This window comes from Battus philenor, unplaced genomic scaffold (assembly GCF_028537555.1).
Source record: "Battus philenor isolate CCGP_79_NKW_IND1 unplaced genomic scaffold, ilBatPhil1.0.hap1 SCAF_4, whole genome shotgun sequence".
Taxonomy (NCBI): domain Eukaryota; kingdom Metazoa; phylum Arthropoda; class Insecta; order Lepidoptera; family Papilionidae; genus Battus; species Battus philenor.
Genome location: NW_027181704.1, coordinates 11,100,296 through 11,125,893, shown reverse-complemented (window position 1 = coordinate 11,125,893; position 25,598 = coordinate 11,100,296). Strand labels below are relative to the sequence as shown.

Below are 25,598 nucleotides of genomic sequence, written 5' to 3'. Positions count from 1 at the left end.
AGGTTTAGCTTGGACCTTTGCATGAATATTAGTATGGCCTTCAGTAATATCTGAATTGGCTAAAAACAGTAATCTAAATCATAATTATAATAATTACTTGTAATCATAAGCAAATATTTTTTTACCAAGAAGAAGTGGAACCAGTGACATCTATAGAATTGGCCACCAAAGACTTCTCGGGCAAACAGGTCTCCTTCTCCGCTTTTATTAATTCTGTAGATTCTAATTTCTTCTGCAAATGATTTCTCTCCTCTTTTGCTTTTTTAAAAGCTAACGTTTCTTGTGGTGTCCATTCTATATACAAAAATAAGTATTATGTATTCTTCATCATTATCATTTCAGTCGTAGAATGTACACTGCCTGTGAGTGACCGTCCTAAGCACTATTTAATCTAGTTCACGGACCCTGCCGCTCCGTGAACACAGTACCGACGAAGCTGTAAAAGCCTTAGGGCTAACAGCATTAACATCTTTAGAAACAATACCATGCACTATTCGGTCTCCACTCCAGAGGTTTGAGGGTCCAGCGGATGTTTGTTCTTCACCCTATGTAGCTTGCCCACTACCACTTCTATATGCCTATCAACTGCGTTACGTAGATTACTTTCGTTCATCTACGGACTTATTAATGATTCGATCTCATAGAGAAATACCAACCATATTTCTATGGCTCGTTGAGCGATTGTGAACTTACTATTATGTATTATTTAATAATAAAAGAATAATTATAAACTAGATGAAACCAACCTAATAACCTAGAATCCATAGCAATCCATTCACTGCTTATTATTTGCTCGACTTTTATTCTGTTTTGATAATTCGGCTCTAACATTAAGGCAACTAGACGTTTGCAGTTATCAGAAAGTGTCTCTATATAGCGAGATCTAAATCTCCAATTTCTATTCATTTGCGCTTGATACAACTGCTTGATGTGTTTGTCTTCAAAAGGCATTGCTCTATTTAACATCACGTACACCACAACACCCAAAGACCAGATGTCCGTCGGTTTGGGGAAGTATGGACAGCCGTGAAGGATTTCCGGAGCGGTGTAAGATAAAGAACCACAGAAAGTTTCACTGTGGACGTCTTTCATCTTTTTATCGACGCAAGTGCGAGCGAAGCCGAAATCTGACAACTTCGCGTTCTTGTTCGCTGTGAGCAGAACATTTTCACATTTTATATCTCTATGCGCGATTTCCAATTCGTGCATATACTGTATCGCGAGGGACAACTGTCTCGTCCAAATTCTCGCCTGATCCTCTTGCACCGCCCCATTCTGTAATATATATTCTAACAAGTCTCCGTGCTCCATAAATCTTAAAAAAATGAAATATTTGTATCTTCTTTGAAATATACTATGCGTATGAACCAGATGCGGATGGTTCAATTTTATTAACATATCAATTTCTCGCGGCAGGAATTTCTTAACAAAATCCTTGGGAGCGGTGTTGGTGTCGATTACTTTGCATGCTAGTATCACTAATTTGTCATTTTTTGTGGGATTCCTGTACTCCGAAAGGTAGACCTGAAAGTATTTTAAGCATAAATTATAGTTTTCTTAACTAAAAGAGCTGGATCCGGTGACTAACCTGCAGCTATATTTCTATTTTATTCCCAAATCTTTGAACTGAATAAAGATTAGCAAGTGTTTACAAACAATATTCGCTAAGCTTCATAAAATATTATTGTCTACATTAATAGGTGCATTCAAACCGACTTTTTAATTTTTCGCTATCGAAAGCCGATAAATTTTCGTTGACCCCCACATAGAAATTGTAAACTCCTATATTTTTTGTCACCTGAATCCCTTTATGAAACTTAGTGTTAATAATTAAACATACCTTTGCATAGGATCCTTCATTAATTTTCTTAATAATTTTGTAGCCACGACTGGCCAGCGTCAATTGTTCAGAGCCTGAGAGTCTCAAATCATTGTCCAAAATCTGTTAACGAATCAAAAATAAAAATTTTATGTTTGAAAGTGTCATGGAATTAGACATCATTTTGTGGAAGTCCATCCTAAGTAAGAAAAGGACCAATATTTAGTCAACTACCACCGTTAAATCACTCAAAACGTGTTTCACCCCTCTACGGGGCATCTTCAGGAGTTATGTTACACCGATTAGTACCAAAAACACAGAGTCTGCAGTTGTGTAATTCGCATTGTTTGCCGCATGCGCATTTTTCAGCGGGCAGGCGGGCGGTGCACTTTGTTGCACGACTACGACTGCATGTGCGTAAGTGGCTAAATATTGGTCCTTTTCTTACTTGAAAGTGTCATATTTTACCAAAAAGATAAGTTCTTACCTTAGACTTATCCTCCATTTATTCTTTCTTTTGTTTTGCTGTTATTGTAGCCAAAGATTTTATCATTTCACTAGCCTAAAAATAATTATAATAATCTAATTAGACACAAGTAAAAGTTCAAAGTTACTAATTATTAATATTTTATATAATAAAAACATTATATAAAAATTACTCTGTATGATGAAGCTCTTTGTGTGTCTTCCCAAATATCGCCCTGTCTTTTTGGAGGAGTTTTGTGGATTTCCGATAATTTTTTACGTCCTTCTTTTGCTCTATTTAAAGCTGCTTCTTCTATAGCGTTCAAAGCTGCAAAGGTTTCGATTCATTTCATTAATTATCGTGATAATTAAACAATATGATTTAATTTTGCTCCAAGATTGATTGTAAATCTCAATAGTAATCTCCTAAATTAACTAAATATTGCACTAATAAATTGTTTAATTTTTGGCAAAAACTTACTGGTAAGTCTACTGTCCATAGCAATCCATTCAGACTTCAGAACTTGACTGGAGTTGTAGCGAAGTCCGGGGTCCGGTTCGAGCAGATGTTTGACAACAGACTTGCACTCCAAGGAGAGAATGCTTGCAACTCGCGATCTGAATCTGTATTTCTTGCCCATCTGCTGCTCATACAATTTTTTCATACGAGTGTCGTCGAAGGGCATCGACTTGTTCAACATAACAAATAACACTACTCCTAAAGACCATAAATCCGTAGGCTTCGGCAGATATGGCTTACCGCGCAAAATCTCCGGCGCAGCATATGACATAGAGCCGCAGTACGTTTCACTTAGAACTGGTTGGTCGTCATCGTCGACGCAAAACCTTGAAAAACCGAAATCCGAAAGCTTAACATTAAAATTTGCCGTTAAAAGAACGTTTTCTGACTTTATATCTCTGTGAGTTATTTCTAATTCATGCAGATACTGTAAACCCAAAGCTAATTGACGCAGCCACACCCGTGACTGATTCTCTGAAACGCAACCATTTTTCAAAATATATCCCAATAGATCGCCATTTTCTGAATATCTCATAAAAATATAATATCTTGTTTTCCTTTGAAAAATACTGTGCACGTGAATTAGATGAGGATGGTTCAGTCGTATGAGAACATCTATTTCCCTCGGTAGAAATTTTATCACAAAATCCTTTGGAGCTTTCGCAGTTTCGATAACCTTACAAGCGAGCGTTGTCTTATTATTTTCTTTTGAATATTCGGTTAAGTAAACCTGTAAATAAAAAAGAATATTATTAACAGCGTTCGGACGAACTACAAAAGATCTCCTCGTCCAGTACCCTAGATGCCTTATGACAAGTTTACGACAAATGTGTGTTACTTGTAATAAATCATAGCCAAAACAAGTGGTCGTAGCAGAAACGCAGTCTCTTACTCCAACCTCGTTGACAAGCTCAAAGTCACAAGTTACAAGTTAGTCCATTAAAAATACTACGCTCGAGATTATTCGTATCAGAACTAAGGAGATTGGTAGACAAACAAAAGCGACCGACATAGCCCAACGGATTGAAATGTTAAAGCGGAATTGGGAGATCCACACACCACGCAGAACAGATGACTGTCTTTAGATTTAAGAGTGGATAACACGGACTAGCAAACGCAGCGTAAGATGTCCACGTAGGTAGAGGACCTTGTAATGATCATCGGTAGACGCTGGACATAAACCGCTTTCAATCGGTCTGTTAGAAAAAACCTGGAGGAAGCCCTAGCGCATCACGTGTCATTTGGCTAAAATAATGATGATAAACGTTGCTTTTTTTACTATTAAATGTTTAAGGATGAATAAAATCACTTTTTCATCTGCGCTTGACGGTTACACTGCGCCAACTATATTACAGACCGTTATTTTACAATATGAAAAGTGAGTAAAGTGATTTCAACAATTGATTTATCAACATTTGCGTACTTTGATAATAACTTTATTCTTTTAATTATATTTCTTTTCTATATATAGCGAGATTCGCTCGAGTTCCGCTAGTTAACTATCAGATTATAATATACCTGTTTAAAAGGATGATAATTTAAATATGACCTAGTTTACACTGTTGCCTCCCAGTGACTTCGGTCCGGATCTCTACATACTGCAATTTCACCAGATTGGGAGGCCGCCAAACTCTTAGATCGATTTAGCGGTCGCTCCTGTGACTAGGCTCAAGGGCTTCCTCAAGTTCATAATATTCATCTATATCGTTAACGATATCATCGATTACTGGCCGGAAATTACTAAATAACTAAGGCTGTAAGAAAAGGACCAATATTTAGCCACTTCCGCACATGCAGTGGCAGTCGTGCAACAAAGTGCACCGCTCGCCAGCCCGCTGATAAATGCGTATGCGGCAAACAATGCGAATTACACAACTGCCACCGTTAATTCACTCAACACGTGTTTCACCCTTCCACGGGGCATCTTCAGGAGCTATGTTACACCGATTAGTGTCAAACTCAGAGACTGTGTTTTTATCAGCGGGCTGACGGGCGGTGTACTTTGTTGCACGACTACCACTGCATGTGCGGAAGTGGCTTAATATTGGTCCTTTTCTTACTTAGGATGGACTTCCGCAAGATAACGCGTGATTCCATTAAAAAACTAAGGCTGTGGCTATTTTTACATCTATTATGTAATCTGTATTATACACGTAATAAAATTGCACCGTAACAAGTGAAAGTACTAAATTAATTAAATGTTTTTATTACATATTAAAATACAAATCCATCATGAGTTCCTCACTTATTAAAAATATAAACTATATGATAATTTAAAACGTTAATTTCATTTGCTAAATACTAATAGGCAACATTACCTTAGCATAAGCGCCCTCTCCTAAAAATTTTAAAAGTTTATATCCTTTCGAAGCTAATGTGTTTTCTTCCGATGGAGTTGATTTCAATTCGGTCATGATAAGATCAACATGAAATTAAGAACTAGGATTTTCCCTGCGACGCAATTTCTGACGACAGTCAGAACGTTGGGCGACGGACTTTTCGGAAGCGGCTTTAAATGCATTTTGGTATTTATAAGAGAAAAACACGTAATATAATTTAGATTTCTTTACATTTTGGTGCTATGAAATGACAAATGTTTGACGTTGACAAACGTATATTCTTCTTATTGAAAAGCAGATACACAAAAAGTTAATAAAATTAAAATGTTTTTAAATCTATGATTATTCATGACGTAATATGAAAGCAAATATTAATATTAAGATTTCCTGAATACATATATATTTTTACCATACCGTTAAAAGCTATTGTTCGAAATGATATTGAAGGTCGTTAAAATGGCTCTTTATCATTATAACTTTAACCGATACAAAACTACTTCTAGGCATAGTTCTCCCCAAAGATCGCCTCGTTCGTCGTGACCGATCTTGTACTGCCATATTCAGGGACCTTTCGAGATCTTGACAATGTCGTTGGCCCACCTAGTGAGGGTTGCCCCGCCCATAGCCACTTCAGAAAAGCAGTTCTTCGCGCTATGTCAGTGACCTTAGTTGTTCTGCCTATCTCCTCATGATTCGATCTCACATATCGATTCCGAGCGCAACTTTCGCTGTTCCTTTGTGGATGACCTTGAACTTTTCTCCTTTTTATGAGACCATCGTAAACAAAGGCTTTGTTACAAAATTAATAAACATACTAGACATGATAGATATAGGCTCTGTTTAATTTACTGTTCTTTGATTTATCTACCTTCATGCGCACAAAGATTGCGTCGGTAGAAACATTACTCTTATATTAAAATTTGCAATTTGCCGAATCATAACTGTTGCACATATAATCACTGCAATGTATTATTTTAATCAATAACTTTTAACATTTAAATATTAGTTTTAAAATTCTTTGAATACAGTTGGCATTTGTTGACATATTTACGAAATATTAAAAGTACAGTTTTTTTTTCTAAGTACCGACATAGATAAATTCCATCCATTAAAGAAAACACTGACCATATTTTGACATTCAGTCTTTTATTGCATTATTAACAAAATGAATTGAAAATAACATTTATATATGTTGACTTCAATTAATACCACACTAACTTGAAAATCAAATATATACTGGACTTACTCCTAAGTAAAAACATATACGAAAAAAATATATATCACTTAAAATTAACAACAACAAGGATGTAAACATCAGGAAGATAATAACCAAAACAGCCTTGTTAATATAAATTATCACAAATTTTATTCAGAAGTTCTTCCTATGATTAATCGATTTTCAAGTTATGAAATTATAGGATATGCTCTCTTTATTTACCAATACCACAAATTTTCAATAAATAAATAAAAACTCTAGTTATTATATTTCTAATGGTTTTTTACTAAAAAATTCACCAGCCAAAGAAATCCTTTGCAAAAATGAAGGTGCAGGAGTTAATAGCATCTCATATCTGTGGACGTCTGGATGATCAGGATATTTGTTTTCCTTGCGGATGCGTTCTAACATATATTGAGGTTCACATTTTGGCTTTGATTTCCAATCACTATTGAGAAAATCTTGAATCACCTTTGGTAATATTTTTAAAACTTCTTTCGCCTTTGTTGTACTTGGTAATTCTAAATTTTCCTCCTTTGGCCTCTGCGCGACTATAATATCATCAATATCAACTTTACCCTCGGGTTTCTTTTGCGGTTCCTTTTCATTTTCTATCGATGCTTGTTCTCCTTTAGCATTAGTTTTTTCATAGTAGCTGTTAATTCTTTCTTTGACAATGTCACTTAGAGTATCATTTTTTGATTTTTCCCTTTCAGTGCCATCTATGTTAACATAACCAGTCCTCGTCTCCGTTTTTATTAACTCATCCTGTTCCGATTTTTTCTTTTCGTCAACCGACTCATTACTAACGGATGCATTGTCAGCTGTTACATTGTTGTTATCTGCCACATAGTCATCACTTGCTTCAGAAGAATTTTTCAATGTTTCATTTGTATTATTAATAGAAGCGTCAATCATTGTCATAAAGTGAATATTGTCTTCTTCTTCTAAAATTTGATACATTCTGTGTACTTCGCTGATGTTAATCCTGCAAATAAAATTATATGTCACATATAATTCTTTCTGATGAATGAATCAACAAATAATGGCTAACTAGCACAGATATTACTAAGGTAGAAGTGCTAGTAAATGGCCATGCGCCAGTAGTTGGCCACTTTGATACAAAGTATTAAAAAATAAGAGTTTTAAATATTGTTTTTAGCATATTATTAGCTTATGAGATGGTATCACCATCTAATAGTTTGTAGATAAAAGTGTGAATGCTGGCAGCTCTGTAACTACAAAATGGCGAATATTCACTGTTAAGCATCGGCGTCCCAAGTTATTCAAGGTAATTTCTTAAGTAATTTATTAAGGATATTCTTTTGGTATTTTGCAAATTTTGAAGAATTTTCTTGCAATTATACGCTAAACTATTTCGTTTGGAATTTGCAGAAGTATTGCAAGGATTTTTTATGAACTCAGTGAATTCGGATTGTTTACATTAGTAACGGAGGGGGAGGACCATTACTGGCATCTATTTTTCAATAAAAATTAGAAGTTGCCCGGGGTGGGCAACTACCGAGGTTTTGAAATTTATATGTAAAATTTTATTCATATCTTTAAATTTGACCGAAATACACGAAGCATTGAAACAGCTTTAAAATACTTGTGTTATCTTCTTTTATTTCAGTAATGGGCCGGGTGGGCAACTACTGACTTCAATTTTGGCCAACTACTAAAAATATACCTATTTGGCCTATACATTATTTTTTCTTTTAGATGCCTGGAAACAAAGCAAATTTTGTAAGTTATGAGGAGAATGCAATGAAAAACGCAGTTGAGGATGTACGCCTGCACAATATGCACATATGCACATGGGTGTACGACTCCGTTGAGGCTGGTTTCCCCATATCGACAGACCAATTGTTCTTTAGCATTCAACGTTACCTTAAGGGCATTAAGCGAGAATGCAAGTTTTTAAACGATGAAAATAAGCCAGGAAAAACTTTTCTTAGACTCTTCATGAAAAGAAATAAAGATGTAACAACAAGGACATCCCAAAATCTCTCGTCTTCAAGAGTGTCTTTGACAACTGCTAATATAAGAGAATGGTTTAATAAAGTAAAAAGCAAATTAGAGAAAAAGGGTTGTTGAGCCGACGAAAACCAGTAAACGAGAGACCTGTACAATGTGCCAGAAATACTTCCTATAACTATGATTGAAAAATTGCAAAAAACTTATTAAGTACTTACTTACATATTTTTCATTCTTTTTATAAAAGAAATAAATTTTACATTCTTTCTTTCTTTCTTTTCATACTTACTTACTCATTAAGTGGTATAACACGTGACACATGTGTTAATAAACAAAAATAAACGAGGTGGGCAACTACTAGCTAGGAAGTGGCCATCTACTGAATTTTTTGTGGCCATCTACTAGAGTTTTCGTTTTTTTTCTTTCTTAAAAAACTCTGCTAAATTTCTTTCGCTAGAAGTTATCTGTTCATAAGTTCCTAATAAAGTGGAGTTCAAACTATTACATAACATTTTAATTAAGTAAATATAATTATATTCAACCTAGGAATGCCTACAAATGGAATGGAACTGCGTTAAGTGGCCATCTACTAGCGTCTTTACCCTAGTGTAAAAACATTAATTTTTTATACAACATATTTTATTTGAATAGCTAATTTATCTAAAGGACAATAAGGTTAACTATTTTTTTAATTAGAAAATACACACTAGATTAGAACTTACTAATAATATTTAGAACTGTCTGTGAAGCACTTTGCCTGAATTAAATGTTTATAAAATATGCTGTTGTATTTTTAATTAATTAATAACCACGACTTTCTGAGATAGAGAGAGAGGGAGAGACGAGATAATGATAAATTATTCATATGTGACTAGTTATAAAATTGTCATAATTAACTAATTTTTTCTTGTAAAATAAATAACTGCCTACTCAAAAAAGGTTAGGAATCTGTGCTATAGAAGAAGTTAGCGTTATACAGGCTACATATCACCCGCACATTGTTCCGTAATAATCATGAGTACACCACAGTATAAGAATTGAATCCCGGGGCTTTATCTAGAAGAAACCAGTGGCCCACAAGGTTAATTTATAGAAATGATAAACCTTACATTCCTTAACGATAGCGAACAAGTGGCGCTATTTATTCACGTTTCAGAGGATAACTTTGCCGCCACTACAGAACATGTCATAAATTTTATACATAATTGTTTTATTATTTAAATAACAAATAAAAATTTTAATAGGCAACCACTAAGTGTCATACTTTAGAATACTTCAAAATTCATCCAGTAGTAAAAAATATTGATTAATATTCTTATTAATATAACACTAGAAAGTGATAATTTTGATATGCTTTCATTTTTGTATGCTTTTAGTAAATACAAGAATAAAGGGTGTAACACAACACAGGAAACATTATCCAGAGGCAAGTGACGTAAATACTTTTACTCCCATTTATGTTTAGCAATTACCAATAGTTCGACTGATATTCAAGATTTTGCAGTTTTTATGGAAAATATCTGATTATTACAAAAAAAATAATGTTCCAATGTTCCGAATGGGCCCACACTGCTGATGAGTTAAGCTAAGTTTAGGTCTAGTATTAACCTTACCCTTGTCTAGCCTCATGACAACAATGAAGCATTGATGGATCTATGGGATGTGCTTCTGTATTGAATATATATCCTCCAAGGTCGACAACACATTCTCCATTAGGAGTATTTATAACAGTGCCATGTACTCCCGGGTTGTGGATGAAGTTATCGGGGTCAAACAACAAGTAGAGATACTTAGTTGTTTCGGCCAAAAAAAATGATTCCATTCGGTCCTCTTTCCGGTGGTCTCTGACATCTTTTATCTGAAATTACAATTTATGAAGAAACTATATTTCTAGTTGTGTAGCTACTGGAATTGAACTTAGTAAATAGCATTCTGTAGTGAGTAGTTTTTCATTTAATGTAGGATACAGATAATCTATGGCTCCCCTCACGCTTGGCAAGCGGGTTGGCGATTGCATCGGTGGTATTATAATACACAGAGGATGCTGCTACCCATACTCTGTAAACTTATTTGTGAGTAGTAGCAATCCTATATAACTAATGTGTGAATTATATGGGATTGTATTCCGTACCTGAATCCTGTAATCTGTACCTGAGGCCTGTGATTGTATGTCTCAGTCCTATACCACTAGGCTACTACTGATCAGTTTATTAATTTTATTTACACTTTATTGTACACCATAGATAATAACAAACAAAAAGAAACAATTTATATAGACGTACAAGAGAGAACCTTTGGAGATGAGAGACATAAAGGAGAGGGCAGTTCAGGGTGTACATACATTGAAATACATACATTTAGTTTGATCTGACACTCGGTTTAGTTTGATAATAATAATTTCTGTCATTGTCTCTATGGTTCATAGTATATATGTTCCTATAGTGACAATCATCGATATAGACTGACTGTGAGGGAACATTTCTCCCAGATATCCTCTACCTATCCACTAATGAATTATATAAATTGTACATATTTTGGTATTAACTATTTCAGACAAATACAAAATGATATTCGTCATTCATAATTAAATTAAAAAAATAGTTACAACAATGTTAAGTGAGCAAGTTTCTAATTAAGTATAACAAAGTACCGTGGCATAGCCGCATGGCGTGCGAGCGCTGTGTTGTATACTCCTGAGTATGTCTTCGCCCATCTGCAGCAGGATTGGATCTCTGGTCTCCCTGTAGAGATACATGATCGACTCAATCAACTCTGGTCGCAATGGGTAACTCTCTCTAGAAGATGACGCTTCTCCTGTTCCCAGGTTATACACCTCAGGCGTGAAACCATACTGTTTCCAAACACTATGATAGTTGTGTATTATACGCATGGCTGTGTCAGTTTCGCCTACGAAATTAAACATCTTTATTTACTTCTCTATTCAATTTTTTTTTAATTATATATGACCTAATACAAAATATGCAAAAATATGATATCGTCTATAATAACCCATTCTGATATCAAGTACACATTCCCTTGTAAAGAAGCCAATTAGAATAAGTAAATTGTAAATATGTATATGTTATTAATTGCCAATTCATTTCAATAAATTTTATTTTTTCTAATCTTTGTTAATGAGGAGAGTTTTTGTGGAGAAAAAAAATTAACATTGGAAACAAAGGATAAATAAGAATGTTTGTACATTAAACATTTGACGTTAAGCAAACCTAAAAAAGATTAGCCAATATTGTTTAACAGTAATAAACATAGTGTGTCAATAAAGCTAATTATAATCATCATTCACATCCACTGCTGGACATATGCCTCCCCCAAAGATTTCCAATAAGATTTATTGAAAGCGGAATACGTCCAGCGTCTTTTGACGTCCGTATGCTACGTTTTTGAAGGACCTTTAGGCTTCAGCGCTTATTATATCTAGTAGTACATATTTTCAAATGGTTTGCTTACCAATTAAACTAAGAACACCCGGCCAATAAGACTCAAGTGATTGGAAAACAGGTAATGTAACATGTCCACGCAACATTGTAGCCCAAACAAACCAATCATCTTTTTTTAAGTATTTATCGATCACTTGTCTTGCCTCTTTAAACATTGACATTAATTCTGGCTTCTCTAATAGTATTGCACCTGTAATTGACATAATTTAAAAAATGAAAATCAATGTAATATAATTCAGAACAGTTGTGAAACTTATTAATTATGAATGATGTTATAAGGTTTTACTACACTCTACAGTAAAATAAACCATTGTTTTCAAAAATATGCTCACAACTGGTCACTGTGAACTCGACTTTTTAATAAGAAACTCATTGATTGATTACATGAGCTAGACCATTGGGAAATGATTATTTACAGCTTTTTTTCTTGCTCCACTAGTTTTTTTTCTATGGTTTTTATATGTATCACCTCAGGATAAGTTTTTTTTTTCTAATTATATATATAAAAATAAACTAATTTTATTTTTTTAATTAATTATTTTAAATATATATATAAAATTAAAAATAAAATACTTTAATCTAAAAAATGGTTAGTCCCTCATGAAAAGAACTCTTCAATTTTTTTTCCCAATAGGCGAGCAAAAGCAATACTAAAACTGATTGTGCTTTTTACAAAATATGACTTTATAATTATAATAATTGTTAATGCCATAGTGTGAAAAAAAAAATTGTTTCCAAGTCAAACATTCAGTCAGTTCAACAGTACTTGGTACTTACTACCACAAGCAAATAAGCTTATACCATTAACACTATTATATTCATGATTGTGATTACGTTATTACATAGGAATAAACAGCAATCAGCCTAGGCGAGTAATTGGGTTAATGAAATCTTAAGAACAGTATTAATAGTATAATATAATAAATTTCATGAATAAAATACAAAATTTGATTTGTGATTACAAAAAGTTCTTAAAGGTGTCTGAGTGATGGAAGAGGATTTCAAGTGACTTAAAAAAACTGTTTGTGCTGAGTGTGATTATAAACTTTACTCAATTTTAGATTAAAATAGTTCTTTACTACATCACCTCCATTTGGACATAAAAAATTAAAATTAATGCACCATTGATTCTATATCACTACTCATCTTCAAATGATTGCCCAGTACTTAGTCACTTTAATTAATATTTGAAAATCCGGGGTGCACAAAAATTTGTAGATTTCTGTGCACTCGAGGTTTACAAATCAATTAAGAATTTTTTCTTTTGTTTCTTGGTTTTACTTTTTTCGAGGGCTTTTATACAATTTTACACAAATATCTTAAAAAAGAACACTACAGTAACTATGTGGGCTATAATCCAAACACTTTAATTTCAAAACATTCCAAACATTTCATTCTAATTCAAATTTTAGTTATATTATTCCTAATGAATTACTATCATTATTTCAGACATAGGATGTCTACTGCCTGAGATCAAAGATTGGAAGCTACCTTCATCTTTCAATGACTTTAGAAAAGTCTTCTATCAACCTTTCAGATGAATGTCTTACGCCGTGCTTGCCAGTTGTCAAGTCCAAAACCTCAAGGCCCCAGCGGCCATCTGTTCAGTGCCCTGTGACCTACCCCACACCGCTTCTAAATACTATTTATTGGTTTTAATCTGTCCTATTTAATATATTGAGTGCATAATTTATGTAATTTACCTTTTACTAAGTATTCATAATAAGAATCTACACCTCCCCCTATACCGGCATCTTGTGCAGTCCATCTGCCCGTCATAACATCTATGTGGTTTCCCAACAAGCCAATGGGTGACCTGTGATGGTATAACGCTTTTAAGGCATTGTAGGCAACCTGAAAAATAATGATGAAATTACTATTATAAGTATTCTTCCATTAAATAAAGTATGGATATAATGGTAATGGCAGTAAAGTGGGAACCCCCCGTTCAAGTTATTAAAAAGCTAAGTGCTTACAGTGCTCAACCTCAAACCCGGTAAAGCTATATACAGCAATACCTAGAGTCAAACATCAATACTCAATGACCAAAAATAAATTTATAGCATATTTAACATATTGTACATAAAAATTGTGTATATCCTTATCCATAAACAATATTTATGTTCAAAAATTGATGTCAAACTAACATAGGCCAAAAATTTGTCAATTGCATTTAAATGTAAAGATTTTTTTTAATATCATATCTTACAAATTTACATAAATCAAAGAGCAATAGAAAATTATAATTAAAATTAACTTTAATACAATAACTGATGTTACAAAAAGGTTGTATTGCTAGTAATACTTAGTTTTTAAAAGAAGTTTGGGAGTTTTAAAATGAGAAGCTATTTTAACACATTCATTACAGTTATTTTGGGAACTATTTGTTATTGTAATGAATTTGTAAAATAAATTAAATTGTAATTGAAAATACCTCTTCATATAGTGGATCTCCAGTAAGCCTGCTCAATGTTCCAAATTCAATTATAAAAGTACCAACACCGGCAGTGCAAGTGACACTTGTTTCTCCTGGTGGTACTCCAGACCTCAAATTGATAGTGCCATATGGCATACCGGTTGTGGTATCAAATGCTGCAATAAGTCTATGAGCTACATCTTCTGCTAAACGTAACAGAGGTCCATTACAAGGCCAGCCCGGTTCTAGCTTCAGACCTGATCTACAAGTAATCAAAGCAAAATAATGTTTTCCAAAAAAATATATAGCATATGTTGTAACACATATGTTTAAAATTTCACTTACCTGTGGGAGAGAAGATGAGCACTTAACAATCCGCCAATAATTCGGATATTTGTTTCAAAAACAGAAACATTAATATCTGTGTCAAAGTCCTTTCTTTGTATAACTAAATCAACAACTCTGTTGAATTCTGTATAGTTACCCATAATAGCGAGAGTGTCCAGAGCATCAATTAACGTAAGGGAATAGCTGCCCCAGGTATCCACTCCGTCACAACTTAGAGGCCGTAACTCATCGTATGGGTAAGCGTAGCGAAGATAGCTATCATATGCATGTTGGAACATTTCCCGAACTTCTTCCCTACAATTTTTATATACTGGTTAATAAGTAAATACGATATTTGTAATATTTTTAAAACAATTTTATTTACCGTAATTTTAAAATGTCCTCTTTACTGTACTTTCTTATTGATACACAAGGATTACATATTAGAACCAGTGCATAAATTAAACTAAAAATTATTTTCTTCATCATTTTCTAAATAAGATACTTAAAATATTAATATATTAAACCTACTAAAAACATTACTGAAGTTACAAATTGGCAATCAATTACTACAAATGACAATCTTATCAGAATCTTTACATACTTAAGTATTGCCGTCCACATCGTCTGTGACTGCTATAGACTTGGCTGTCATTGTTTAAAATATGATTTAAAATTAATTTAATTATAAAGGTTGAGGAAATCGGATAAAATACTAAAAAAAATATTGTTTTAAAACGCAATTATTTTAAATTTCTTTATAAAAAAATAATTCAGTTCAAACTCTTTCCGACCACCCGTGGCGAATGAAATAAATAACCCTGTATGAATTAGATAATTATTATATTAACAACTCCTTCTCTACTTTACGCATTAGCAATTCTTAGTAAAATGCCGTTGATTGTTGAATTAACATTATTTCTTATATCTATTAATTATATTAAATTGAGAAACGATTTCTAAACGTAACATTTTGCCGTAGACTTTAGCAAAATGTGGCTGGTACAGTATTGGCCGAAATTTAAAATGGCATAGGTAATAGAGTAACGTAAACTGCAACAGCTGAATTCACCATAATGTCTGTTGTCCGTTGACGCTTGTTAGCTTTTCTGAGGGTGATTTCGAATTTTACGCAGCTTCTTCTGTTGTATTCACAAGAAACAAAGAAAATGTACCCAAGAGAAGATAGTTAAAAACGTATTTTCGGGTCGACAAGCATTTAAAGCATTCGCGACAATCGCTTTGAGCCGATCTGGTTTTACATACTAGTGTTTACAGACTTAGCGGGGGCAATGGCATCATTTAAAATTCACGAAGATCAAGAAAATACTGCTTTGGGGCTGAGAAAAGATGCAGAATTATTCACAGCAAATTCACAACGCCGTGCTTTGGGTGACCTCAGTCAGTTCGCTTGTAATCAGAACCGGAACATCAAACTAGTAAGCATTAAATTTGAACTTTTAACACTTCGTTGATGGATGGTTAAAATTTAGTTTTATTTCAGCCTGGATTGACGAATGGACCGTGCAAAGTTCAAGATGAGAATAGAACGCTGCGTCAAATCAAAAATGAGAAGAACATTGTGCCCCCCGTGGCTCAGTTTCGCGCGTTTAGCGTTTACGAAGACAATCCCTCAGAAGCGGAGGTGAAGAAAAAAGAGTCAACTTTTAAACCGTTTGTTGCTAAAGAGATTAGAAAGGAAAATTTCTTTGTCAATACTTCTTGTGTTCCGGGTGAAAAAAAACCAGATCGGTCGAAAGATGCAGCTTGTACAAGGTAGAGTTAAAGTATTTTTCCTACTTCACTTAACATATTGTCCATTTTAACACATTTCATACATGATAGATTAAAATTCAGTGTAGTTGAAAAGAGCCATAAGGCAAGTTTATAGGTTATTTTTTTGCCATGAAGACCTGAAAAAATTTTTTTAACACTATATGTTTTAGTCACTATGGAGGTAGGTGTATAAATAAAATTAAACAATTACAATGGAAAAGAATATTTAATAAGCTCAGATAATAAGTTTCCTGTCCACATTATTGGATTCAAAATGAAAATCTGTCGCACACTTAAGGACAAGCTGTATTGCTTAACACTATCTACTGAATTTCCAAAGTCAATTTGATTCTATGACACTTAAAGATAACTGAAATGAAAATGTTTGTTGTTTATCCCTTCATTTTTTCTTCTATCATCTCCACTTCCTTGCACTTTTTCACATTTTTAATTCTATGCTTCCCAATTTCTTCTAAAGATATTTATATCATCTTTGAATATTTAAAAGATTTTTACATAGTTTAATCAAATGCACCCAAATAGTTTTAAAGGTTTGCTTGATGTATTGACAGTTTGCATCTTGCAATTTAACAATGAACAGCTACTTCTGCATTAGCCTTGAAGAAGTTCTATGAATGAATTGAATGTATGTAAATAAATGTATATAATGAGTTCTATTATTATTATATTAGCTATTTACCTGAAAAGAAACAAGTTGGCCCAAGTATATTACATTTGTAGGAGTAATATATATTTCCAATATCCATCACTGTTGTTCTCTGTTTTATTATAAATATTCTTAACTCTATCATTGAGTTAGTTAATAGCACTTTATAACATCAAAAACAGCCAATTACATTTTATAATATTGATTAAAATTTAATTCCAAGTAGGTAGTAGCCAATAAATCATGATGAAGATTATACAGTAAAAATGTTTATACCTGAGATCCCTATTTATAAAAATCTTCTCTTAGTTTAATTATCAATAAATTATATAGATTACACAGGCATTAATATGTCATATATTATTATATGATTACTTGGAATTGCTTTTGTCAAGAAAAAAATGTTCATACCCCACAATATTTTAAATTAACCAAGAAAGTTTTTATATGTATACAAGGTTATAGGTGTAAAAGGGGTGTATAGCTCATTTGCTGTTAATGAATGTATAGTATGCCACATCCAAAAATCAATGGTTTCAGAAATAATAAAATTTGGATTACTAAATATTAAAATTGATTATTATTTACTATTTGTCCCTGCAGGACTTTGTAATGCCAGAAGTTATTAGCCTGTCACATTGCTTAGACTTTCAGAGTGATCAAATACCTTTTATTCCTATCTTCAATCACTGGGTTTTTACACAGAGTGATTGAAGTTAGGTATAAAAAGTATTTGCTGACAAACAAGTTACATTTTGGCTGCTTTAAAACTCTTACAGATATATAATTTAAACATCATATTTATTATGACATTCTAATTCTCTTCTGTAATTTTAAAATTATTTACATTTATTAATGTTTTTTGTATTGTTATTGTAATAGTAATTTAGTAATGTTATTGTATTACAATTATTAATGTTTATTTCAAAATTATTTTTCAAGCTTGTTTACTACTCTTGAGTATCACAGAACAGTCAGTCACCTAATGCTAGTGAGCCATGGTTTATTGAGACCTCATGTAGTTCAATGAATCTAAAGTGCCAGACTTGATATAATGATTATTGTAATTTTAATACTGCAGTTCTACTTATGTTTTGTTCTTTATTTTTGTTTGTAAAATTAATAATTTGCAGGAGCATAGCACAAACCAGATTAAATTAGTTGACTAGATTTTAAGGAAGTTACAAGTGATTGCATCTAATAGTTCGAATAATAATTTACCTTAATTTTTAAATTATTTGTACTATTATTATTGTTAAACATTCAACTAGTCTAAAAAAAACTGTTTAGTAGCAATTATGAATGTCATGTTTATTTTAGAATTTTACAAGAAAAGAAGGAAGTGGAACAAGAGAAAAAGGAAGTGATAGCATCCCCCATGTCAATTGTGGATTCCAGTGTGCTGTCTATGTCCATATCAAACAATGAAAGCCAGATTCTTGATGAGCACCTAGATGATGAAGATGTCACTACTGCCCAAACTGATCGTGAGATGTTTTTCCATGTTGAAGAGTATCGCCAGGATATTTATGAATACATGAGAGAAATTGAAGTAAGTTAGAAGTAACTATTAAGTGTATAAATATTTACACTGTAAAGTATTCTCTCCTTGAACCAGGAGAAAAGGCCTTAAGACATCATTCAAATCCAATGCTTATTATTCAATATCTTTTACTTTTTTGGTTGTGTAGTACACCAGTTTCATTGCAATTTTATCACATTTCGTGGGTAACATTGTTATTAGAATTCATACCCACAATGTACCATTTAACCATTCGACTGCTATGCCGCGCAAAAACGCTGCGAGTTTTAGAGAGTCTTGGTTCACCTATATCTGCACTTCCCCCCTGTGCTACAACCATAACATATTTTAGATTATTTTTTTACTGCATCAATTATAAACCATCAATAGAAAATAGTACGAAAGGAATTACCAAAATTTATTGATATTTAACTAAATGAGTGTTTTATTTGATAGCATCAAAATATGTCCCACAGTTTTCGTGCATTCTTTCAAGAATTGCTTAGTAGTCAAACAGTTAAGATTCATGACTGATTTGCAATCATTACATAATTGTTTATAAAAATCACATAATATTTGGAACTACTCAGTAATCACTTATTTCAGATACATATTGTAAATGATCCAAGTAAAAATAAAAACTGAAATTTAGTTGCAATTTTATTATAATTAATTATTCTTATAACTTAAAATCGTAAAGAATGCTATGGCGACATTCATTTGAACATTGAAGTTATTAGCTTACTGATGACCAAATTATGCCCCCTTTTTTGTTTTTTAAGGCCTGATTAAAGTTTTCTATCTTCTTCATAGTTGCTTCCTTATGACAAGGTTGTTGTTAAATATATTAGTTATATATTTTATCTCTTGGCTTTTTTCGAATTACGTGCTGTCGTAAATGTGTCAGCCCAGCGTATAGGTGACAGTTCCTTGTTCCTTTCCCACTATACATTAATATTTCAATGTCCAGGTTAAAAACAGAGCTAATCCACGCTACATGCGAAAACAGCCACACATTACGCACACAATGCGTTCAATTCTGATTGATTGGCTGGTAGAAGTGTGTGATGAATATGGACTTCAGAGCGAGACTCTCCACCTTGCTGTGTCTTATGTGGACCGCTTCCTCTCCTACATGAGTGTAGTCAGCACAAAACTGCAATTAGTGGGAACAGCTGCTACATACATTGCTGCGTAAGTACAAATTATGTATCATATTGGCATTATAACATGGTTCTTACATCACAGTGCATTGACATTTTTATAATGGGAAAATATTTTCTCTGTTCAGTACTCCCATTTCTTCTTATTACCATTAGCTACCCTAACAGACTACTAGTTAATGTGTCCAAAACATACGTACAAACAAACATACATAGACATACATACATATGTATATAGCATAGATACTTAAAATAAATACTTTGGTTTTTCTCAAACAAATATAATTTGCAAAAATTAGTCTTTTTTTAATACTTTTCAATACTGTAGTAATAATGATATTATATCTTCATTAAAATGTAAGGTATATTTTTTTTACTGTATATATTCTTAATTACCTCTCTTGGTTCTGATATATCACAAGTGACAGGAAGACACTTAGTATTCATTTACTTTGATTTGTACTCAATAAATAACAGAATTGTAACAATAATGCTTTTTTGCACATTTTCTCACTTATTTTTTTCTTTCAAAAGAGCTTTGCACATAGTGATATTGCTGATTAATTTTTGATTACTAAACCTATCTTTGTTGAACTATGTTCGTATAATTTAAGACAATAGAATATTTCACTTTTAAAAATACCCAAATAAGATCAATATAACACAGTTATTTCTTTATTAATCTGTTGCTTAAACTTAGGTCTATTTAAGTAAGTAACAAGCACATTGGTTCTGTGTAAAAGGTTATCTACACAGGTGCAGGTCCTCTGTTATCTGCCCGAAAACTGTTATAATTAGGTATTACAACTGTGTTTCGGTAAATGACGCCGTGCTTAGTTAAATTAAAAGACTAAAAGGAAATAAGGTAGTGGTAGTAAAAAAGGTGGTTATAGTAAAAAAATCTCCCAGTACTTTAATTCTTATTTTCATCTACCCTTGGCATGATATTGAATTTATTTTAAAATTGTTGCTTTCTACAGGAAATATGAAGAGGTTTATCCACCAGAAGTATCAGAATTTGTGTACATTACTGCTGACACGTACACTAAGCGCGTTGTACTACGCATGGAACATCTCATTCTGAAAGTGCTCTCTTTCGACCTCTCCACTCCGACGTCACTGGCTTTCCTCTCACATTATTGCATCTCTAATGGACTCTCAAAGAAAACATTCCACTTGGCGGCTGTATGTATTATTTGTGTCTAGATTTGTAAAAGAGACATTTGCCTATATATATGAGTGTAGACTTCAGTCATATAAGTCGTTATAGATATTGAAAATCAATTTTCATTGAAGACTGCAAAGCATTATTTTACACACAAGATTACAAAATATTTGTATTTAATTTAAAGTTACAATTGTCTAAAATTTACAGGAATCTTGTTTAAGATTTCATCATAATCGTATCAGCCTATAGAAGCCTACCGCAAGGCTTACGCCTCCCCCAAAGAGCACCACGAAGACCGGTTTTGCGCTACTCGCTGCTTCCCGCGCCCCTTTCTATGTTCGCAGTCCACCTAATGCGGGGCATACCCGCGTCGTATCTACTGGCTCGTGGTCGCCACTTGAGAACCTTTTGGTCCCAACAGCGGTTGGTTGCACAAGCCGTTGCCACTTCGGATATTGCTCTCTGTTAAGTCATGGCTCATTTATGCTAACTTTTTAAACTTTAATGATGATGCCTAATTATTGGATTCTCATATTATTGTCAGTTCATGTGTGCAGTTCTGATATAGGTTATTTATAAATATGATTACATATAACATTATTTTCCAGTACATTGCCGAACTGTGTCTTTTGGAAGCGGATCCGTATTTGCAATTCAAGCCATCTGTCATCGCCGCGAGTGCACTCGCCACGGCCCGCCACTGTCTTCTTTGCGAATGTGCTGGTGAAAAGAACAGCGAGTCACGGCTCCTTACAAAGTGCACCTTGACTGCTTGGCCGGCCGCCCTGGCGAACTGCTCGGGCCTTTCCCTCACCGATCTGGAGCCGTGTCTCCGAGAACAGGCGCGTACACATTCACACGCAACGCAACAACCCTATCAAGCAATACCGGACAAATATAAGAGCAGCAAGTGAGTATACATTTTTAATAATAAGTCATTTTCATCAATATAATTAAATTAATATTGTCACATCTGTTCTGACATCCAAATTAGAAATACGTAAAGAAGCTTTTAATACTATTTCTACAAATAAATATCAATGGACATTTTTCAAAGTTTAACTTTTACTCAAAGTTTAATTTTTAATTAAAAGTTAAATTACTTCAGCAATATCATTATCTTCCAACTTTTCCTGGATCTAAAACTGCATATGGTATACCCTTGTCCATCATACCTTATGACATGGCCAATAGATGCACACTTCAAGGCATAGATGGGTGTCTTGCATTACAGACATCAAGCTACTTCCCATAATTCATTTATTCCCATTTTTTCAAAGAACAAAAGAATGAATAATTATTATATCATCCAATAATTGTATCGACATCATTAGTTTCATTAACTTTGAATTTTTAAAAATGTGAAATGTGTGAAATGAATATTTATGGTACAGGCTGTATAGTTGTTAATAGTTTTTTTTTTCATATATATTTGAAAAAACTTATATTGTTATATTTATATTCTTTTTTAGTTATTTATACTAGCTGTAATTTTTCTGAAAATATTAAAAAATAACAATAATAAGTGTAATATAATATGTTACCTACTATACAAACAAATTTAGTAATCAGTTAAAAATGATGCAGTGTTGTATGTTGCTGTTGACTTTCCACAACTTTAACTATGGTCTTTGGTTGGCATCAATAGCAAATGTGATTTTTTTATTAATGTTCTTACAATTTCATTAGCCGAGTCTGTGGTATGGAGCTGGTTAGATATTTTATTGTAATAAAAGAAAAGATGTAAGTAACCATAAATTAACTACATGAATTATGTATGTTATTCACAGATTTGAAAATGTATCTTCGGTTGAACCTAAACCTTTGTTTCCCGTGGCAAAATACCAACCGCAAACTCCAGCAAACAGTACCCGTCCACCTGCAGACTCGAACAGCAGCCGAAGCTAGTACTGTCAAGAATTGTGTTTTAGTTAAATGTCATCACAATGAAAACTGGCGCAATTTTTCTAAATTTGGCTTCTCTTGTTACACATTACAGGAATTGCAGCAGGTTATTTAAAGTCAACCTAAAAGTGAATGTACTAAAACGAAATATCTTTCGTTGACAGGAATATTTTTATATACAAATTTAATTATACAATTAAAGATAGTGTCTTAACTTCGAAAAGTAGGTTTATCTACGATATCTTAATTAAATTTAGATATTTTGTTCTTGTATTTCATGTGTTATAGGGTTTGTCAAAGTTTGCAGTAATTACAGCAATTGATTTTTGAATTTATCCCATAGAATCTTATTTACTGGCGGCTCTTAACAACAATTTTCGATACATTTAAATTGCAATATTTTGTTTTATTTATTTAACTTATCCTTCAATAGACGAGAAGTTTTAAAGTATGAGAAGTTTACGATGTCATTAAATTGAATATGGATAGAATTTTTAAAATTGTATTTAGTATGAAGAATGATGCAAATATAATCTTCTCGGTTATACTTCGAAACACTAAAAAGTAGAAATTGAATAACAATAGAGATTCAAATATATTTTTCCAATTGTTATTGCTAGATTATAGGAATGAACAATTTCCGACGGAAATAAAATTGTAGCTTTGTGTATGTCGTAATTTGTAAGTAAATTTAAGTTAACAACTGTAAAGTCACTTTGTGGGCATATAAATGTTTGGAAAATGATTTGATTGATTGTATTTCATTCTTTTGTAATAGCCAGTACATTTGTGTTTATATAAGTATGCTAACAGTTGACAGGCTTGAAGTAATAAATGTAATAATATATTAACTCATAGTATATATTTTTTGTGGAGCCATTTCTGTGTTCATTTAATTTATGTTAAATAGTTGTCTGGCTGACTTTGACTCAAAATCTTCCATGGACTTAGTCAAATATTTTTAGTATTTATAATGAATTTGATTGTTTCTTCGCGGACCACAACCATGTGATAGTTATGCATTCATATTCATCATACATTAAATGAACAATTTACTAGAAATATGATTTTGGATATTATTGTGCTGTATTCAACCGTGTTTCATAGTGTATTTATGTGGTGATGTTGAAACATGTTTTTTTTAATTTATTTATGTATATATGAAGACTAATATCCATTGCGAACCAAACCAGGTAATGTTATATTTTCTGATACCAATTAAAACTTCATGTTTGTTAGTAAATTATTATTTTTGAGATATAAGGTATGTTTTTATGTTGATAGGTAGTTTTAATGTAATTTAATATAATCGATATTTTGCTCCAATTTTGTTCATAGGGGTGAGAGTACGATACCTTTTTTGGTAAATAAATTGATGAAAATAACAAGTTTTATTTTAAGTAATGCATCCTTTTATTCAACTTCCAAATTTCCTCTAAGGGGCAGTCGGAAACCGGCAGGTGAAACGCGCGTCGTTTGACATGTGGTTTCCCTTAGCGTATACTGTAATTATTAGCATTGATCGAATTTAATCTTTGTAGCGTAGGTATCATAGTTCTATATTTATTTCCCGAGGGAGGCAGAGAAGTGTCGGTAGTCTATTTGAAGAGCATCGACGTCATCGTGTTCTAGTCTGGCGTCTCGCTCTAGAATGTTATCGGGCTGTATACCGCCAGGATGTTAATTCAGTAAATAAAATAATTTTGACTCTTCGGACGAGTAATGTATTTTCGATTCGCGTGCGAGGTCTTTTGCTATTTGTACTGTACGATCGGAGGTATTGATTAAGGTGACAGTTTCTCTTGCGTGTAGACGTTGCCAAGTTTTTTCGTGTTTCCATCTGAAACTGAAAAAAAAACATAATGGTTAATAAATAATATGTAATGGTAATTTGATCGTTTTTTTAATCGATACGAATGCTTATATATATCAAGTGTGATTGATGATACGTGTTAAGGGTTTTTACACCTATTTAAAATCACCTGGTATAGTGATCACTGTGAAATTTGTATTTTTTTTCTATTAATATGCGACAGATCAATAACTTTTGGCAATACAGCGTTCGCAGGGCGAAATAGATAATTATTTTTTATGTGTGTTAATCCAAATTTTGAAAACGCTAAACAGCGAATGAGCTATTCTACCCCTTTAGTTTTTACGCCTATAACCAATCGTCTTGGATTATGGCAAATGGACTATACGTCAATTAAGCAAGGAATTCTAGAAGTGTGCACAAATTTGATATATTTTAGTAATTGTTAATTTTTAAATCGCTTTTTTTACTGTAAGGACATATTGCTTGCCATTATTTGCAATAAGAAATTCCCGTCACGTTAAACCAATAATTATTGCGGTTTGTGGCCGCCACATTTGAATTTACGATTTGTTCGTGTGCGCTAGGAATTCTAAACGGTAACCAACTACCAATGTTATGGGCGAAGTCTGCTATAAAATGGCGGAAATTAAAATAACCTAAAAAAGTTATATGGATATATCCCATCCATTACGAAATAAAAACTCTTTCGGTAAGTGGTTCATAAAAATAGTGAATTATGTAGTTAAGTGTAGGTTGCATTTGATTTTAAATTTACGATATATTGAAATAATAAACTTATTACTTTTATTTCAAATAATTACAATGAAATGTTGATTTATTACATAGTTTCCTAATTCGCAAACAACATATGAGAGTCTATTTCCGATATCAATAAGCGATCGTCAATTTACGCAGCGACAATGTTTATAAACAGCCATTAGTATTGGCCAGGGTACGGGAACGCGCAGGAACCGTCTATTTCAGTGTGCTTTCCAGGAAGCGTCTTAACTAAACAAACAGCTCTCACTATTTCCATATCATTTA

The 25,598-nt window shown here is 32.9% G+C and overlaps 4 protein-coding genes across 4 annotated transcripts in view; 1 reads left to right on the top strand and 3 right to left on the bottom strand.

The window, feature by feature from the left end:
* Window positions 1-121: 121 nt before the first annotated feature.
* Window positions 122-5,218, bottom strand: LOC137928987 (ribosomal protein S6 kinase alpha-1-like). Its single transcript, XM_068771996.1, has 6 exons — window positions 5,123-5,218; window positions 2,726-3,534; window positions 2,479-2,620; window positions 1,841-1,942; window positions 747-1,524; window positions 122-294 (listed from the first exon to the last, which is right to left on the bottom strand). The coding sequence occupies exons 1-6, from the start codon at window positions 5,216-5,218 to the stop codon at window positions 122-124; spliced, it is 2,100 nt and encodes a 699-aa protein (XP_068628097.1).
* Window positions 5,219-6,447: 1,229 nt separating this feature from the next.
* On the bottom strand, window positions 6,448-15,089 carry Edem1 (ER degradation-enhancing alpha-mannosidase-like protein 2). Its single transcript, XM_068771632.1, has 8 exons — window positions 14,923-15,089; window positions 14,556-14,852; window positions 14,229-14,472; window positions 13,498-13,648; window positions 11,805-11,984; window positions 10,987-11,243; window positions 9,950-10,194; window positions 6,448-7,347 (listed from the first exon to the last, which is right to left on the bottom strand). Exons 1-8 carry the CDS (start codon window positions 15,024-15,026, stop codon window positions 6,624-6,626), a joined length of 2,202 nt encoding a protein of 733 aa, XP_068627733.1. The 5' UTR covers window positions 15,027-15,089; the 3' UTR covers window positions 6,448-6,623.
* Window positions 15,090-15,563: 474 nt separating this feature from the next.
* Window positions 15,564-24,106, top strand: CycA (cyclin A). The gene is made up of 7 exons (XM_068771662.1): window positions 15,564-15,976; window positions 16,042-16,313; window positions 18,301-18,532; window positions 19,473-19,696; window positions 20,646-20,850; window positions 21,442-21,743; window positions 22,624-24,106. The coding sequence occupies exons 1-7, from the start codon at window positions 15,830-15,832 to the stop codon at window positions 22,739-22,741; spliced, it is 1,500 nt and encodes a 499-aa protein (XP_068627763.1). The 5' UTR covers window positions 15,564-15,829; the 3' UTR covers window positions 22,742-24,106.
* Window positions 23,993-25,598, bottom strand: part of wgn (wengen) — a 21,113-nt gene continuing 19,507 nt past the window's right edge. The window contains exon 4 of the mRNA XM_068771664.1: window positions 23,993-24,584. Coding sequence (XP_068627765.1) covers window positions 24,523-24,584 — 62 coding nt within the window. The 3' untranslated portion in view covers window positions 23,993-24,522. The remainder of the gene's footprint in view (window positions 24,585-25,598) is intronic.